This window comes from Bos indicus x Bos taurus, chromosome 4 (genome assembly GCF_003369695.1).
Source record: "Bos indicus x Bos taurus breed Angus x Brahman F1 hybrid chromosome 4, Bos_hybrid_MaternalHap_v2.0, whole genome shotgun sequence".
Classification (NCBI taxonomy): domain Eukaryota; kingdom Metazoa; phylum Chordata; class Mammalia; order Artiodactyla; family Bovidae; genus Bos; species Bos indicus x Bos taurus.
The window spans coordinates 68,687,428-68,705,745 of NC_040079.1; the positions used below are offsets into that span (position 1 = coordinate 68,687,428).

The 18,318-nt window shown below is 37.1% G+C and overlaps 1 protein-coding gene across 1 annotated transcript in view; it reads right to left on the minus strand.

Annotated features, from left to right (window-relative positions):
- ASZ1 (ankyrin repeat, SAM and basic leucine zipper domain containing 1) overlaps nt 1-16,394 on the minus strand; it is a 75,872-nt gene extending 59,478 nt beyond the window's left edge. The window contains exons 1-4 of the mRNA XM_027539611.1: nt 16,237-16,394; nt 15,733-15,832; nt 5,714-5,836; nt 3,788-3,899 (exon numbers count right to left, since the gene is read on the minus strand). Of these exons, the coding sequence (XP_027395412.1) occupies nt 3,788-3,899; nt 5,714-5,836; nt 15,733-15,832; nt 16,237-16,341 (440 nt within the window). The 5' untranslated portion in view covers nt 16,342-16,394. The remainder of the gene's footprint in view (nt 1-3,787; nt 3,900-5,713; nt 5,837-15,732; nt 15,833-16,236) is intronic.
- Between the last annotated feature and the right edge of the window lie 1,924 nt (nt 16,395-18,318).

Genomic DNA, 18,318 nt, shown 5'->3' on the forward strand with positions numbered 1-18,318 from the left:
CTGAGCCAAAGTGGAAACAACGCTCAGCTGTGGATGTGTCTGATGGTGAAAGTCAAGTCTGATGCTATAAAGAACACTACATAAGAACCTGGAATGTTAGGTCCATGAATCAAGATAAATTGGAAGTGGTCAAACAGGAGATGGCAAGAGTGAACATCGACCTTTTAGGAATCAGTGAACTAACATGGACTGGAATGGGCAAATTTAATTCAGATGATCATTATATCTACTACTGTGGGCAAGAATCCCTGAGAAGAAATGGAGTAGCCCTCACAGTCAACAAAAGAGTTCGAAATGCAGTACATGGGTACAAGCTCAAAAACAACAGAATGATCCTGGTTAGTTTCCAAGGCAAATCATTCAACATCACGGTAATTCAAGTCTATGCTCCAACCACTAATGGTGAAAGAGCTAAAGTTGAATGGTCCTATGAAGACTTACAGGACCTTCTAGAATTAACAACAAAAACACACAAAAAGATGATGTCCTTTTCATCATCTGAAATGCAAAAGCAGGATGTCAAGACATACCTAGAGAAACAAGGCAAGTTTGGGCTTGGAGTACAAAATGAAGCAGGGGAAAGCCTAACAGAGTTTTAGCAAGAGAACCCCCAAGTCATAGCACATACCCTCTTCCAACATCACAACAGACAACTGTACATGTGGACATCACCAGCTGTCAATACCAAAATCAGATTCATTATATTCCTTGTAGCCGAAGATGGAGAAGCTCTATGCAGCCAGCAAAAACAAGACTGGGACATGACTGTGGCTCAGATCATGAACTTCTTATTACAAAATTCAGACTTAAATTGAAGAAAGTAGGGAAAACCACAAGGCCATTCAGGTATGACCTAAATCAAATCCCTTATGATTATACAGTGGAAGTGACAAATAGATTCAAGGGATTAGATATGATAGACAGAGTACCTGAAGAACTATGGACAGAGGTTCATGACAGTGTACAGGAGGCAGTGATCAAAACCATCCCCAAGAAAAATAAATACAAAAAGACAAAATGGTTGTCTGAGGAGGCCTTACAAATAGCTGAGAAAAGAAGAGAAGCAAAAAGCAAAGGAGAAAAGGAAAGATATACCAATCTGAATGCAGAGTTCCAGACAACGGCAAGGAGAGATAAGAAATCCTTTTAAGTGAACAATGCAAAGAAATAGAGGAAGACAATAGAATGGGAAAGAGTAGAGATCTCTTCAAGAAAATTAGAGATACAAAGGGAATATTCCATGTAAAGATGGGCAAAATAAAGGACAGAAACACTAAGGACCTAACAGAAGCAGAAGATATTAAGAAGAGGTGACAAGAATAGATAGAACTATACAAAAAAAGATCTTAATGACCTGGATAACCACGATGGTAAAGTGGTTATCACTGACCCACTGCCAGACATCCTGGAGTGTGAAGTCATGTGGGCCTTAGGATACATCACTATGAACAAAGAGAGTGGAGGTGATAGAATTCCAGCTGAGCAATTCTTAAAGATGATGCTATGAAAGTGCTCCACTCAAAATTCCAGCAAAACTTTGCCATGGTCACAGGACTGGAAAAGGTCAGTTTTCATTCCAGTACCAAAGAAGGGCAATGCCAAAGAATGTTCAAACTACTGTACAACTGAGCTCATTTCACATGCTAGCAAAGTAATAATACTCAAAATCCTTCAAGCTAGGCTTCAATCGTAGGATTTAGAAAAGCAACAAGCAGGATTTAGAAAAGACAGAGGAACCAGAGGTCAAATTACAAACATCTGCTGGATCACAGAAAAAGCTAGAGAATTCCAGAAAAACATCTACTTCTGCTTCATTGAATATGCTAAAGCCTTTGACTATGTAGATCATAACAAACTGTGGAGGATTCTTATAGAAGTGAGAATACCAGACCACCTGACTTGCCTCCTGAGAAATCTGTATGTAGGTCAAGAAGCAACAGTTAGAACCGGACATGGAACAACAGACTGGTTCCAAATTGGGAAAGAAGTACATCAAGGCTGTATATTGTCACCCTGCTTATTTAACTTATATGCAGAGTACATTATGAGAAATGCTGGGCTGGATGAAACACCAGCTGGAATCAAGAATGCTGGGAGAAATATCAATAAGCTCAGATATGCAGATGATACCACCCTTATGGCAGAAAGCGAAGAGGAACTAAAGAGCCTCTTGATGAAGGTGAAAGAGGAGCATGAAAGAGCTGGCTTAAAACTCAACATTTAGAAAACTAAGATCATGGCATCTGGTCCCATCACTTCATGGCAAATAGACAGGGAAACAATGGAAACAGTAGCTGACTATTTTCTTGGGCTCCAAAATCAGTGTTAACGGTTACTAGTCATGAAATTAAAGACTTGCTTGCTCCTCTGAAGAAAAGCAATGACAAATCTACATAGCATATTAAAAAGCAGAGACATTACTTCCTGACAAAGGTCCATATTGGTCAAAGTTACGGTTTTTCTAGTAGTCATGTATGGACATGAGAGCTGGATAATAAAGAAGGCTGAGCACCGAAGAACTGATGCCTTCGAACTGTGGTGCTAGGGAAGACTTGAGAGTCCTTTGAACTGCAAGGAGATCAAAGCAGTCAATCCTAAATGAAATCAACCGTGACTATTCATTGGAAGGACTGAGGCTGAAGCTGAAGCTCTAATACTGTGGCCACCTGATGCGCAGAGCTAACTCTGATACTGGGAATGATTGAAGTCAGGAGGAGAAGGGGGCAACAGAGGATAAGATGCTTGGACAGCATCACTGGCTCAATGGATATGAGTCTGAGCAAACTCCAGGAGATGGTGAAAGATAGGGAAGCCTGGCATGCTACAATTCATGGGGTTGCAAACCAACAGGACTGAGTGACTGAACAACAAAGGGAACTCAATAGTTTTGTCCTAATTTTTATTCTTCTCTTCACCTTTAGTGCAATTAGAACCAAGTGGTACATTTGACTAGTGAATCACTTCCATTTTAAGATCTAGAATTATCTTCCTGTCTGTAATACAGGTAAAATTCTCTTTTTCTTTTTTTCATATTATATACAGACTAAGACTCTGTCATTTTCATTATATCTACAGAATACAAAAGGGCTTCTATGCTACTTTACACACTGAAACAGACTTCTGTTGATAAGTGTTTATAAAGAGAACGCTAAGAGGCTTTACTACCGCTGCTGCTAAGTCGTGTCAGTCGTGTCCAACTCTGTGAGACCCCGTAGACGGCAGCCCACCAGGCTCCGCCGTCCCTGGGATTCTCCAGGCAAGAACACTGGAGTGGGTTGCCATTTCCTTCTCCAATGCATGAAAGTGAAAAGTGAAAGTGAAGTTGCTCAGTCGTGTCCGACTTTTAGCGACCCCATGGACTACAGCCTACCAGGCTCCTCTGTCCATGGATTTTCCAGGCAAGAGTACTGGAGTGGGGTGCCATCGCCTTCTCCGAAGAGGCTTTACTATTATAGCTCAATTATCATATTCTTTTGAGTGTGTAATTCAAAGGAAAGTGATACAGTTAATAATTGTCTTTCTTCCGCTCACTTCACCTTCTTAGGACATTCTTCTAAAATTAAAATAGGAAAGACTACTTTTGATGATATACCTGTCCTTTGACACACTTATACAATTGGAATCATGACCTTATGACCTATTTTCATTCATCAGTTATATGGCCAAGTAAACACACATTGGTTATGATTTTTAAAAAATCATGCTGTCAAATGTTTAACAAAGAAAAGACTAATAATCAAAGAAAAGTACATCTTCATCATTTTTGAACAAACAGTAAGATTCTTACCTACAAGCGACATTTGGATCAGCATTTCTTGAAAGTAGTAGCTCTATACACTTCAAGATCTTTTCCTCTGAGCCACGAGCAGAACATGCAGTAATCAAAACAGTTTGCTTATCTATAATGAAAGGAAAAGTGAGGAAAACCCCACACACATCAGAAATTGTAACTAGCTGACTTCTTTTATCATTCAAAACATTCTAAATATTTATTGCATTCTTAAACTTCTGTAACTTATTCCCAAATCTCTTGTTCTTAATAGGTAATTTTGTATTCCTTCACCTGAAAATGAGATGAGTGATGAACAATTTCCAAAGTATATTTACAATTCATTTATTAATTTCCTTTCCCTATTCTCATTTCTTCAAGAGGATAGGAAAGTGGTTCAGAGCATGGGCTCTGTGCAGATTTACCACCTGGAACTGAACAGTTTTTGCTTGATTAAAATTTGCCTTGAACACATGGATAAAAAACAATGACTGATATTCTCTGATTTCACTTCTTTTCTTCTCACTCATTTAACAACTCACTGATATCTGGCTTACGCCCAAACCCTCCTACTGAAGATGTCCTAACTGCTACACCTATTGGTTTCTTTTTAGTCCTTGCGTACTTGGTCTCTCTCAGCTCATTCCATTTCCTAAAACTCTTCTTCCGTTGCCTCCTATGGCATCAGTGGAGATCAGGGTTAATTAAAAGACAAAAAATAATTCTCAAGTAAGAACTGGGGAACTTAAACTAAGTCATGCCAGCCATGGTTTATATTTGTGGTTCATTATTGACCAAACATAGAAATCTAGATTCTGGTCCCAGTTCCGTCACTGATAAACTATGACTCCAGTGATATCTTAGTCTCTTAGTAGATTTAACTTACAGTTGAGAAGCTAATGTCTGCCCTCTACCTGAGTGGGCCTGTGAGATACACAAAATAATTTATGAAGACATGCTGGGCAAAATATGTTTTATAACTGTAAGGTATTCTCTGTTTACAAAAAGCAAAGAAAGAAAACTACTGATCAATTTTTTGGGCAGAACATTTTACAGTTTCAAAAATTTAAGTATAGCTTTCATTTAGTGATATTTTAAATGACATAATAAAAAGAAAAACCTACCACAGCAACAGATTAAACATAGAACTATTGCTAAGACATGAAATTATATAAAATATATATATGAGAAAACAGAATAGAAATGATCTTACAAATATCAAATGCAGTACAAAGTTAATATGAAAACTATATCTGAATTAAAAAGTAAATCTGTCTATTGTAAACATGTAAAAATAGTTATTCAATATAATTAAATAGGATTTGCACATATACTCTTATTCAAAGCAATAATAAATAGAAATTATTTAATAACAAAGAAATGGACTTAATAATTATCTTTTAAACAATTTTTAAATGATATAACTCAGAATTGAGTTCTAAATTCAAAAGACTGATTTTCAAGCAATTTTCCACTAAATTACCAGTTTTTCAATGTTTTCTTTCACTGTGTTTTACCATAAAAATAACCAAAACTCTCTAGCACAGATTTTAAAGGTACAAATTAATAACATAATCAGTTATAATGGTAATATAAATGGAATCTACCTCTTTGGAAGGGTTTTTCAAAATATCTATGGTTTCTAATTTGGTTTTCTGTTTATGTAACTAACAGGAAGATATTTTTTAAAAACTCCTTTAAGTTTCTTTCACTTTGCATAATAGTTGCTTGGGGATCAAGAAAATCACAGTAAAAATAATCAGTTACCTCATTTTACCCTTATTATGATTTTTTAAGAGCCAAGTTTTAATTTGAAGTGAATATATGAAAATAGAGCATGGAAAAAGTATTTATCACTACCCCAAAGAGAATGTAATTTGGTTTCTAAATAGAGAAGTATACAAAGTAAATGTTCACATATTTTAAATATTTAAAACATCTTACCCTTATCAAAGCTTGCATTAGCACCTCTGTCCAGAAGGACCCGAACCAGTTCTACATTGGAAACACTAGCAGCATACATAAGGGAAGTCCAACCATACTGAAAGCTGGTATCTACACTGATGCCTATTAACACAAAAACAAGCTTTTAAAAGTCCTTCACCAAAACAAACAAATCCATGTCACATTAATATGTTAAAAGCACTGCACACAGTGACATACACCAAGTACTTCACAATGGAAGGGCATTTCTTGGTAGTAATGGCTTAAGAAAAATAGAAAATAATTATATGTGAATCAGTCATGTCCGACTCTTAGCAACCCCATGGACTGTAGCCTACCAGGCTCCTCCGTCCATGGGATTCTCCAGGCAAGAGTACTAGAGTGGGTTGCCATTGCCTTCTCCAATAATAAAATAGCTAACTTCACTTTCTCGATAGTTCACTTCCATGTCACTATATTTCAAGAGACTGGATCTGTCAGATATATTTTTCATATATTTGTTGTTCAGCTGCTCAGTGGTTTCTGACTCTTTGCAACCCCATAGACTGTAGCCTGCCAGGGTCCTCTGTCCGTGGGATTTTCCAGGAAAGAATATGGAGTGAGTTGCCATTTCCTTCTGCAGGGGATCTTCCTGACCAGAGATTGAACCCACGTCTCCCACATCTCCTGCATTAGTGGGTGGATTCTTTACCACTGAGCTACCAGGAAGGCTTTTTTTCATACAATATGTTATCTATATTAGGACAGGTTTTTACATGCTACCTTTTCCTTTCTAGGGCAGTTGGGAAGTTTCACAGATGTATACATGTCTTTTTAGTTAGAATATTATCACACATGTCTATGGTGGCAAATATCAAAAATACTCCTTATTAAAACTCTCTTAACTTCCTTCTGAATGCAGAATTTAACCATGGGTTACTGGCCAAATATGAGGCTAAAAAGGTAGGTTAGGGTTTGATTATGAAAGCTCTGTTAAGAAATGTAGACTGTACTTTGTGATTCAGAGACTCACATTATTACAATTGTATTATAAGAAGACAATTTAGGTACCACTGCTGAGAGTGGGATAGGAGGCAGGGAGACCTGGTAATGAGGTTTCAAGTCCAAGCAAAAGTCAGAGCAAGGGCAGTTGAGAAAAAGAAGGAATACAAAAGGATAGTTCAAAGGCACGGTTAGTGGAATGTAAAATTACTTTGAGGAAGAGAAGTGTTAAAAAAGAATAAATAGACAATATCAGATTCTTTGCTTGAAACTTTTGAGGAAGGGGTACTTTTTTTGGCTGGGGTTGCTCAGAGGATGGGACATGAGTCTAGTGCTGTCAGAAGCCTTTTGTCCATCTAACTGAGAACCTATCATAAGTGGAAACAACACAGAAAGAAGCAGAGCTAAGAGGTCAAAAGACTCTTGAGAAGGCCCAAGAACAGAATTTAAACTATGGAGCAGAACTTTTCACAGATCAAGCCCTGAGTCTTTGGAGTAGGAGCACTGACTCCACGACCCTAGACTACCAGAGAACTAACTCTATGGAGTATCAAATAGTGAGAACTCACACAAAGGAAACTATTTGAATATAACAGCTGGCATCACCCAACCACCCTGTGTAGGACACCTCATCCAAACAACAAACAAAACAAAAATACAAACCCAATCATCAGCAAACCGGATTACCACCTAACTCATCCATGGCCATCAAAGGAAAAACAAACAAAAAAACTCAGCACAAATCTCACCCTATACAAGCTTACACAAACCACTGGACCGACCTTAGGAGGGCAGAAAACAAAAGGAAGAAAGAATTCAGCCTTGAAGCCTGGGAAAAGGAGACCTCAAACACAGTAAGTTAAAAAAAAAACAATGAAATGACAGAGAAATATTACACAAATGAAGGAACAAACTATAAACACATAAGTCCAAATAAATGAAGAGGAAATAGGCAAACTATCTGAAAAAGAATTCAGAATGATGATAGTAAAGATGGTCAAAAACCTTGAAAACATAATGGAGAAAATGCAAGAATCAATTAACAAAGACCTAGAAGAATTAAAGAATAAACATACAGAGACAAAAAACACAATTACAGAAATTAAAAATACCCTAAAAGGAATGAATAGCAGAATATCTGAAGTAGAAGAACGAATCAGTGAGCTGGAAGATAAAGTGGTGGAAATAACTTCTGAAGAGCAGAATAAAGTAAAAACAATGAAAAAAAAGTGAGGACCTATGGGACAATATCAAACGCACCAACATTTGAATTATGGGGGCCCGGAAGAAGAAAAGAAAAATAAAAGGTATGAGAAAAATTTTGAAGAGATTATAGTCGAAAATTTCCCCAACATGGAAAAGGAAATAATCAAGTTCAAAAGGCACAAAGTCCCATACAGGATAAACCCAAGGAGAAACACGCAAGACACATACTAATCAAATTAACAGAGATTAAGCACAAAGAAAGAATATTAAAAGTAGCAAGGGAAAAGCAAAAAGTAACATACAAGGGAAACACCATACATTTAACAGCTGATCTTTCAGCAGAAACTCTGCAGGCCAGAAGAGAATGGCAGGATATATTTAAAGTACTGAGAGGGAAAAATCTACAACCAAGATTACTGTACCTGGCAAGGATCTCATTCAAAATTGATTGAGAAATAAAAAGCTTTTCAGACCAGCAAAACTTAAGAGAATTCAGTACCACCAAACCAGCTTTACAACAAATGTTAAAGGGACTTATATAGTCGCAACCCACTCCAGTATTCTTGCCTGGAGAATCCCAGGGATGGGGGAGTCTGGTGGGCTGCCGTCTATGGGTCACACAGAGTCAGACACGACTGAAGCGACTTAGCAGCATATAGTCAAGAAAAACAAGAGAGGAAAAAGATATACAAAATCAAACCCAAACAATTAAAGAAAATGGCAATAGGAACATATATATCAATAATTACTTTAAATGTAAATGGATTAATGCTCCAACCAAAAGACACAGACTGGCTGAATAGATACAAAAACAAGACCTATATATATGCTGTCTACAAGAAACCCACTTCAGACCTCAAGACACATATAGACTGAAAGTGAGAGGACAGAAAAATATATTCCATACAAATGGGAGGCAAAAGAAAGCTGGAGTAGCAATCCTCATACCAGACAAAATAGACCTTAAAATAAAGAATACTACAAGACATAAGGAAGGACATTGCCTAATGATTAAGGGATCAATCCAAGAGGCAGACATAACAATTGTAAATACCTATGCACCCATCATAGGAGCACCTCAATACATAAGACAAACACTAACAGACATAAAAGGAGAAACTGACAGTAACACAATAATAGTAGGAGACTTAAACACCCCACTCACACCAATGGACAGATCATCAAAACAGAAAATTAATAAGGAAATGCAAGTCTTAAATGATACATTAGATGAGCTGGATCTCATTGATATCTCAGGACATTCTATCCAAAAGCAGAAGAATACACCTTCTTTTCAAGTGCACATAGAACATTCTCCAGGATAGACCACATCTTGGGTCACAAATCAAACCTCAGTAAATTTAAGAAAATTTGAATCATATCAAACATCTCCAACCGTAACGCTATGAAACTAGATATTAATTACAAGAAAAAAACTGTAAGAAACATAAACACATGGCGATTAAACAAGACATTTCTAAATAACCAACAGGTTACTGAAGAAATAAAAAGGGAAATCAAAAAATTTCTCGAAACAAATAACAATGAAAACACGACAACTCAAAACCTATGGGATGCAGCAAAAGCAGTTGTAAGAAGTTTAAAGTAATACAATCCTACCTCAAGAAACAAACAAACAAAGAAAAACCGTCAAATAGACAACCTAACTTTGCACCTAAAACAACTAGAAAAAGAAGAAAAAAAGACCCCCAAAATTAGTAGAAAGAAATAAATCATAAAGATCCAAGCAGAAATAAATGAAAAAGAAATGAAAGAAACAATAGTAAAGATTAATAAAACCAAAAGCTGGTTCTTTGAAACGATAAACCAAATTGACAAACCTTTAGCCAGACTCAACAAGAAAAAGAGAGAGAAGAATCAAACCAACAAAATTAGAAATGAAAAAGGAGAGGTTACAACAGACAATGCAGAAATACAAAGGATTATAGGAGAGTATTATGAACAAGTATAAGGCAATAAAATGCATAACCTGGAAGAAATGGACAGATTCTTAGAAAAGTTCAATCTTCCAAGACTGAACCAGGAAGAAATAGAAATTATGAACAACCCAATTACAAGCACTGAAATTGAAGTGTGATAAAAAATCTTCCAAAAATCAAAAGCCCAGGAGCAGATGGCTTCACAAGAGAATTCTACCAAACACTTAGAGAAGTGCTAATGCCTATCCTTCTAAAATTCTTTCAAAAAATTGCACAGGAAGGAACACTTCCAAACTCATTCTATGAGGCCACCATTACCCTGATACCAAAAACAGACAAAGACAACACAAAAATAGAAAACTACAGGCCAATATCACTGATGAACACAGATGCAAAACTCCTCAACAAAATTTTAGCAAATAGAATTCAGCAACACATCAAAAAGCTCATACACCATGATCAAGCTGGGTTTATTCCAGGGATGCAAGGATTCTTCAATATATGCAAATCAATCAATGTGATACACCATATTAACAAGCTGAAAGATAAAAATCATATAATAATCTCAACAGATGCAGAAAAAGCCTTTGACAAAATTCAGCACCCATTTATGATTAAAACTCTTCAAAAAATGGGCACAAAAGGAACCTACCTCAACATAGTAAAGGCCATATATGATAAGCCTACAGCAAACATTCTCAATGGTGAAAAACTGAAAGCATTCCCCCTAAGATCAGGTACAAGACAAGGGTATCCACTTTCATCACTATTATTCAACATAGTTCTGGAAGTCCTAGCTATAGCCATCAGAGAAGAAAAAGAAATAAAAGGAATCCAAATCAGAAAAGAAGTAAAGCTCTCACTGTTTGAAGATGACATGATACTGTACATTGAAAACCCTGAAGATAATATGAGAAAATTACTAGAGCTAATCAGTGAACTTAGCAAAGTTGCAGGATACAAAATCAATACACAGAAATCACTTCTATTTATATATACTAACAATGAAAAATCAGAAAGGGAAATTAAGAATCAATCCCATTCACCACTGCAACAAAAAGAATAAAATATCTAGGAATAAACTTACCTAAGGAGACAAAAGAACTGTACACAGAAAATTATAAGACACTACTGAAAGAAATCAAAGATGACATAAATAGATGGAAAGATATTCCACATTCCTGGGTAGGAAGAATCAATATTGTGAAAATGACTATACTATTAAATACAATCTACAGATTCAACATGATCCCTATCAAATTACCAATGACATTTTTCACAGAACTAGAACAAAAAATTTCACAATTCATATGGAAACACAAAAGACCCCGAATAGCCAAAGCAGTCTTGAGAAAGAAAAATGGAGCTGGAGGAAATCAACCTTCCTGACATCAGATTATACTACAAAGCTACAGTCATCAAGACAGTATGGTACTGGCACAAAAACAGAAATATAGACCAATGGAACAAGATAGAAAGCCCCAAAATAAACCCATGCACCTATGACTACCTTATTTTTGACAAAGGAGGCAAGAGTATACAATGGGGCAAAGATAGCCTCTTCAATAAATGGTGCTGGGAAAACTGGACAGCTACATGTAAAAGAATGAAATTAGAACACCTCCTAACACCATACAAAAAGATAAACTCAAAATGGATTAAAGACCTAAATGTAAGATCAGAAACTATAAAACTCTTAGAGGACAACATAGGCAGAACACTTGATGACATAAATTAAAGAAAGATCCTCTATGACTCACCTCCTAGAGTAATGGAAATAAAAACAAAAGTAAACATGTGGGACCTGATTAAACTTAAAAACTTTTGCACAGCAAAGGAAACTATAAACAAGGTGAAAAGACAACTCTTTGAATGGGAGAAAATAATAGTAAATGAAACAACTGACAAAGGATTAATTTCCAAAATATACATCAGCTCATACAACTCAATGCCAGAGAACCAAACAACCCAATCAAAAAGTGGGAAAAAGACTTAAACAGACATTTCTGCAAAGAAGACATACAGATGGCTTACAAACACATGAAAAGATGCTCAATGTCTCTCATTATTAGAGAAACGCAAATCAAAACTACAATGAGATATCACCTCACACAGATCAGAATGGTCATCATCAAAGTCTACAAACAATAAATTCTGGAGAGGATGTGGAGAAAAGGGAATGCTCTTGCACTGTTGGTCAGAATGTAAAGTGATACAGTCACTACAGAAGACGGTATGGAGATTCCTTAAAAAACTAGGAATAAAATCACCATATGACCAACCCATCCCACTCCTAGGCATATACCCTGAGGAAACCAAAATTGAAAAAGACACATGTATTCCATTTTTCATTGCAGCACTATTTACAATAGCTAGAACATGGAAGCAGCCTAGATGTCCATCGACAGATGAATGGATAAAAAAGTTGTAGTTAATACACACAATGGAATATTACTCAGCCATAAAAAGGGACACATTTGAGTCAGTTCTAATGAAGTAGATGAACCTAGAACCTATTATACAGAGTGAAGTAAGTCAGAAAGACGATAAATATCATATTCTAACACATACATACAGAATATAGAAAAATGGTACTGAAGAATTTATTTACAGGGCACCAGTGGAGAAAGACATAGAGGATAAGACTTATGGGCATGGGGAGAGGGGAGGAGAGGGTGAGATGTATGAAAAGAGTAACATGGAAACTTATATTACCATATATAAAATAGATAGCCAACGGGAATTTGCTGTATGGCTCAGGAAACTCAAACAGGTGCTCTGTATCAACCTAGGGGGGTGGGATGTGGAGAGATGGGAGGGGGATTCAAAAGGGAGAGGATATATGTATACCTATGACTGATTCATGTTGAGATTTGACAAAAAACAAAATTCTATAAAGCAATTATCTTCCAATAAAAAATAAGCTAATTAAAAAAACATTAAAACCTTGGATACAGCTCATAATATGAAAGTTAATGCCTTAATGAAATATTAAAATTGCATCAGGAATACTGTTCTGGCATTAAAAATAAACAATGACATAAGAAAAAGAAAATAACTATCAAGTTTGCTTTGGACAAATGAATGAAACAATAAGCTAGAGTAAGAAGAAGCACAGATGAGATATCAGGCCTGAGAAGTAGGATAAAGTTTTAGATAGCCACCATCCAGAGTGAGATAGGAAGAGATGGATGATAACTGTTAAGAAAGGATGAGAGAGAGCCAGATGCCCTTAAAACCCTCAAATCAATCATTAATGGTACAAATCCGTGAAGTCATCTAATTTTCCCCAATAGCACTGATTGGTTTAGTCACATAAAAAAACTGGTGAACTAATCTAGGTTTGGATCTAAGACTAGGGAGGAGCATAGAAGATATGACACAAAGACAAAGTTATAATGAGGCAGTGAACATAACCCATTAAACTTATGTAAAGCCTTTGCTATATGAAGAGATCAATATTTAAATGGTGAACTCTCTCTTGAACCTAAGAAATATCTGCTAATTTTAAGAAAAGAAAGAAAATAGAACATCTTTGCATTTCAAAGAAGGAAAACTTGCATATGAAAAATCACTGAATACAGCCTTCCCTTAATACCTTATATTTGACAGGTTTTATAGTCTGGCTATAAAGTATTTCATCTGCAAAAGGTCATATCACTGAAGGAAAGCAAACTTGTTAGGGAGGACTCACTTTATTTCTCTGAAGACTCAGTATTTTTCTGTAGGAACATTAAAGTGCTGAAAGATTATTTGTCAAATTCCCAGTTGTTTAATTGATATAAGGTACATGATAATTCCTTGGAGAAAACATCAGAAAACTAAGTATTCTATAAACAATATACTGCTGTCCCAACTTGTCTTCTCTAACAAATCTTTCTCTTTAAACTGCTGCAACTGAAAGCATATGAATAATATCAGAGAAAATTATTCTTTCCTTATTGATATTACTGCTCAAACTGTGACAGCAAAATTAAAAAGGAAAAGATGTGAAGATAAAGATAAGCAAATGTGGCATTTTAGTATAAAAATTCTTAGTAATCATCACCCCTAAACTCAAAAAAGTAAATTATTAAACACATGATGTTCTAAGCATAAATGCAAAAAGATAAGTTTAAAAGAACTGACAAGATATTTTTATATAGCTAAAAAAAAAAAATGATTCAAAATAACACTATATTGTTTGTGGATATATACACATATGGTAAATGTATAAAGACATGCATAGGAATAAAAAATATCAACTATAGGAGAATGCTAATTTCCAGGAGGAGAAAGGTAAGTCTCCATACATTTTTGAGTGTCCAAAATACTTAATAATTTAAAGAGAACTGAAAATGTTAGTGCATAGCAGAAAAGCAAAAACCAGAGGTATTGTTGGACTACTAAAAATGGCTGACTCAAAAGGAGCTTTCATTTTTTTATTAAGATTTCCAACTAGTACGGAAATATGTATGACTTTGGCAAAAAATTAAAAATATTTTTTCAAGTGTTAAATGATGACCTCTGGGAGGAAATCAGGAGATACTAAAATAGGAGTTACACGTTAAAGTGAGACTTCAAGGATAGTGGGGGTTAAAGTGGGGACAAAGGTGTTTTTCTACTTAAACCTATTTGTTATTGGTTTGTTAGAAGGAACTTAAAATTTTTTGTAATTAAAGACAAATTTTAGAAGGTTGACACAATACTTTACCAGAAGGCTCTTTTCAAGTCCTTTCAAGAGACTCCATCACTTCACTGTATCTAGTCCCACTACCCAAGACAAGCTCTCTTTTCTAAAAGAAATTTCTGCCTATTCCATCCCATCCAACATTATGCACACTCCTGCATGTATTCATATTCTAGTATTAGACCTCTTTCAATTATTCAAATTTTATTTAATTCTTTACCTATGAACTCAAGCTCAAGTTCCATTGTCCATAAAGTCACACAATCCTTACTTGTTACAACAGTTAATATTTATATAATGCCTATATGTTCTAAGACTTGAATATATTCTCTCATTTTAATCTCTCCTCCCCCCAAAATAAAAACCCTTTGATCCAATGCATCTTGCTTTTGAAAATGGGGACACTGAAGCTTAGAAGTTTTCCTAACTTGGTCAGGATTACAGAGCCAAGTAGCAGGCTAGTAATCAAACCCAGAACTGTACTGTTTCCCAAATGATTCACTTTCCATTAAACCATGCATCTCTAGCATAGAAGAAAAACATTTTGCTATATACAATTTTGTGTGGGAATGTTTTGTATTTACAAGCAGACAGTGGATGCTTATTACTCCTTTGATTAATTTCAGTCAATATCAACAATTCACACTACCATGTCAAGGTAATTTAAAAAAATATTTAGCAAACAGAAAAACGTCATGGGACCCAAGACATAATTATGATGTTTTATAAAGAAACAGATGCTCTGGAGGTTTAAAATGACTTTCCCAAAGAAGCACACTGAACAGGCCATAGGCGGGAAAAGGTATCCAGATACATTCCTCCTTTGTTCTCATTCACACAATGACACAACCAGCACATGCAAAGACTATAACTAAAATGCACATAACTGGGAACAACTCTTGAGAAACTCACAATCAAAATTATAGTCAGATAAATGTTGAGAAAAGTGAGTCAAGATTATCAAAGCACGGCAGGATTAGTCAGAGTAGACCTTTCGAAGGAAGTGGAAGAACTGATGGAAGGTAATCAGTAGCATTCCAAATTTGTATCAGAGGAAAAAATAAGGCAGAGAGAACTCAGAGTCAAGTAAGATATGCAGGACACTTGATATGACTAACATTCACTGTGCTTCCATTATAAAACCAACTCATATCTTTTAAAACACGGAATCCCTGTGCATTGAAACAACTGTGCGAGGTTTGAAACCATCCCTTGACTCTCACCAGAATCTAGGAGCTCCTCGACCAATGAAATATTGCCTGTGGTCAAAGCCTTCTTAAATGTTTCCTGCCTTTCTTCAACTGGTAACGGTCCTTTTAATTTCTAAGAACACAGAAAATTAAAAAAAAAAATTCTTGTTATACATATTTTCATTCCCACCGCATTGGGAAACAATAATGATTGGTTTTAGGTACATCATTTTAGGGATTGAGCAGGCGGAGGCAAAATACAGAATTTGTGTCTAATTCATAACTAAAAAGGCATCTTTAAAGGGAATGGGTAATGACGGGTTCAAACCCAGAAGAGCCATATTGACAACCTAAAAAGGCGTATATGATGGAAAACACAGTAAGGAAATGAGAGGGAAACTGCGAGTTTGTCTGGAGTCCAAAAGCCTGTATTCACGCTGGAAAAAAAACTTAGGGAAACACAGGCAAGGAAGTAAGACGTTTCATGGCCAGGGAAGGCCGATCCAGGTGCGGCCAAGACAAGGCCTCCTTTACTACCTGAGATTTCCGGTCGAGATACCCAATCTCCCAGCCGTCATCCTCACTGTCACTACTCTCGCCTCCACCGGCCACTGCTAGACCGCGTAGGGGGCCCGCCGCCATACCACCGGGCCCTCTCCGCACGGCAATGGAAGGCTGCCTGTCCACTGGTTCCATCTGCGCCTGCGCACTGGGGAGTGCGTAAGCCTGCGCGGGAAAGGCTGTGCGGGCAGGCGCGACGCGCCAGCGTTGGGGCTTTGGACCCTCCAGCGCAGGCGCGTGAGCGCGCGCTGCGGCCCTGAGCTCGTTCTGCCAGTCGTAAAACCCTCGGTAGAGGAAAACTGGCCAGCGTGACAGGCCAGGCAGACCTGACCTTGTGGCCAGTGTTGCCGATACTTTTCGGGGGGCGGGAGTCTTATCTTTCTTTCTTTTTAGGGTATTTGCCTGATGAAGTCCTTACAGGTTAAAGACTAGCCCCACTTGTGGCAGGAGCAGAATGGGGTTTAAATGTCACGAAAAGTAGGCTTTTGCTCCCATTCCTGTCACCCGTCCCCCCCTGACAAATCCGCTGTCAAATATGCGTCCCTTGGCCAGTGCTGTTGGCCAGAATATTTCCTCAAGGAGCATCACCTACACATTCAAGTAGCGAGCAGATGAATGGGAGCCGATAAAGGAATCAGAAGAATTCTTCCTTTGAATTTCTTGTGATCGCGGATATCATCGTAAATTTAGAAACTTCAGGACATCAGAACACTTTCACAGATAAGAAATATAGAACCCTGAAAGGAAATGATCAAGGAAGGGGAAAGTCAAAAGAGTGGATCAGATGAGCGGGGAAGAAGAAATGATTTAAACTTTCGGAAGGTAAGCGGTACAACTTCAGGTGAAAGCAGCCAAACTCACTTTTCTGCATCTACTCTAATTTCTAGATGAAATATTCGTAACACAGTGATTATTTTTGCAAAAATAGACCTATCAATGAAAAGGGCACATGCCTGTACCCAAAGAAAATTTTAAAAGAATGTAGCCATGCACCAGGGCTTCTTTGGTTGCTCAGCTGGTAAAGAATCTGCCCGTAGTGCGGGAGACCTGGGTTCGATTCCTTCAGGGTTGGGAAGATCCCCTGAGGACGGCATGGCAAGCCACTCCAGTATTGGAGTGGGAGAACCTCCATGGACAAAGGAGCCTGAGGGGCTACAGTCCCTGGGGTCGCAAAGTATCTGACAAGACTGAGCAGCTAAGTACAGCACAGCCATGCACCATTCTTAGGAAGTGTTAACAATACATGTGTATTTTTCGTTAGGGAGTCTTTGGTGTAAGATTTTGAAATTATTTCAGAGATTTTCACAGATAAGTATTTTTAAGTACTGTGGTTATTTGGGGACAAGATCAGTCTTTCTAAATGAATTCATTCCATAAATGTTCCAGATCATTGAGCACAGTCAGGCATAACTAAGTTTGGGGGGACATCAAAGACAAACCAAGCTGCCTCATGGAACTCACATTTCTATGAAGAAAAACAGTAAACAAGCAGGACGGTTGCAGATTGTAAATGAGTCAAAGAAATAAACAAGCGCTCAGTTTCTGAAATCAAGTTACCTGGGTTGTTTCCCAGCCAAGTCACTACCAGGAGCTCTGTGCTCCTGGGCAATTACTTAGCCTCTTTCTTCTGTCAATTCTCTTATCTGTAAAATGGGAATTATGATAGTACTCATCATATAGGGTTGTTTGGAGGATTAAATAAAGTAATGAGCTTGGAATAGAGTCAGGCTCAATGTAAGAGATTAATAAATCTTAGCTACTATTGTTTTTATTGTTTTAGATGGAGTAGATGACCGGAGCTAACCATAAGAATCGGGAGAGGAGAGCTTTCTTGGTGGAGGAGATGACTAGTACAAAGTCCCAAAGGCAGGAAAAGTTGGGACCCAGGCCTGGACTAGGACGGAGCAGTTGAAGGCTCTGGGAAGCAAAATTTAAGACACTCACTCTCAGGGGTCTGTAAGTTCTTCTGTTTTGCACTCTAGGTGTCTCACTCACTTTCCTTTTTCATTGCCTTTGGACCAGAAAGCCCTGAGGCTGGAACTTCTCTGAAGGAAGGGG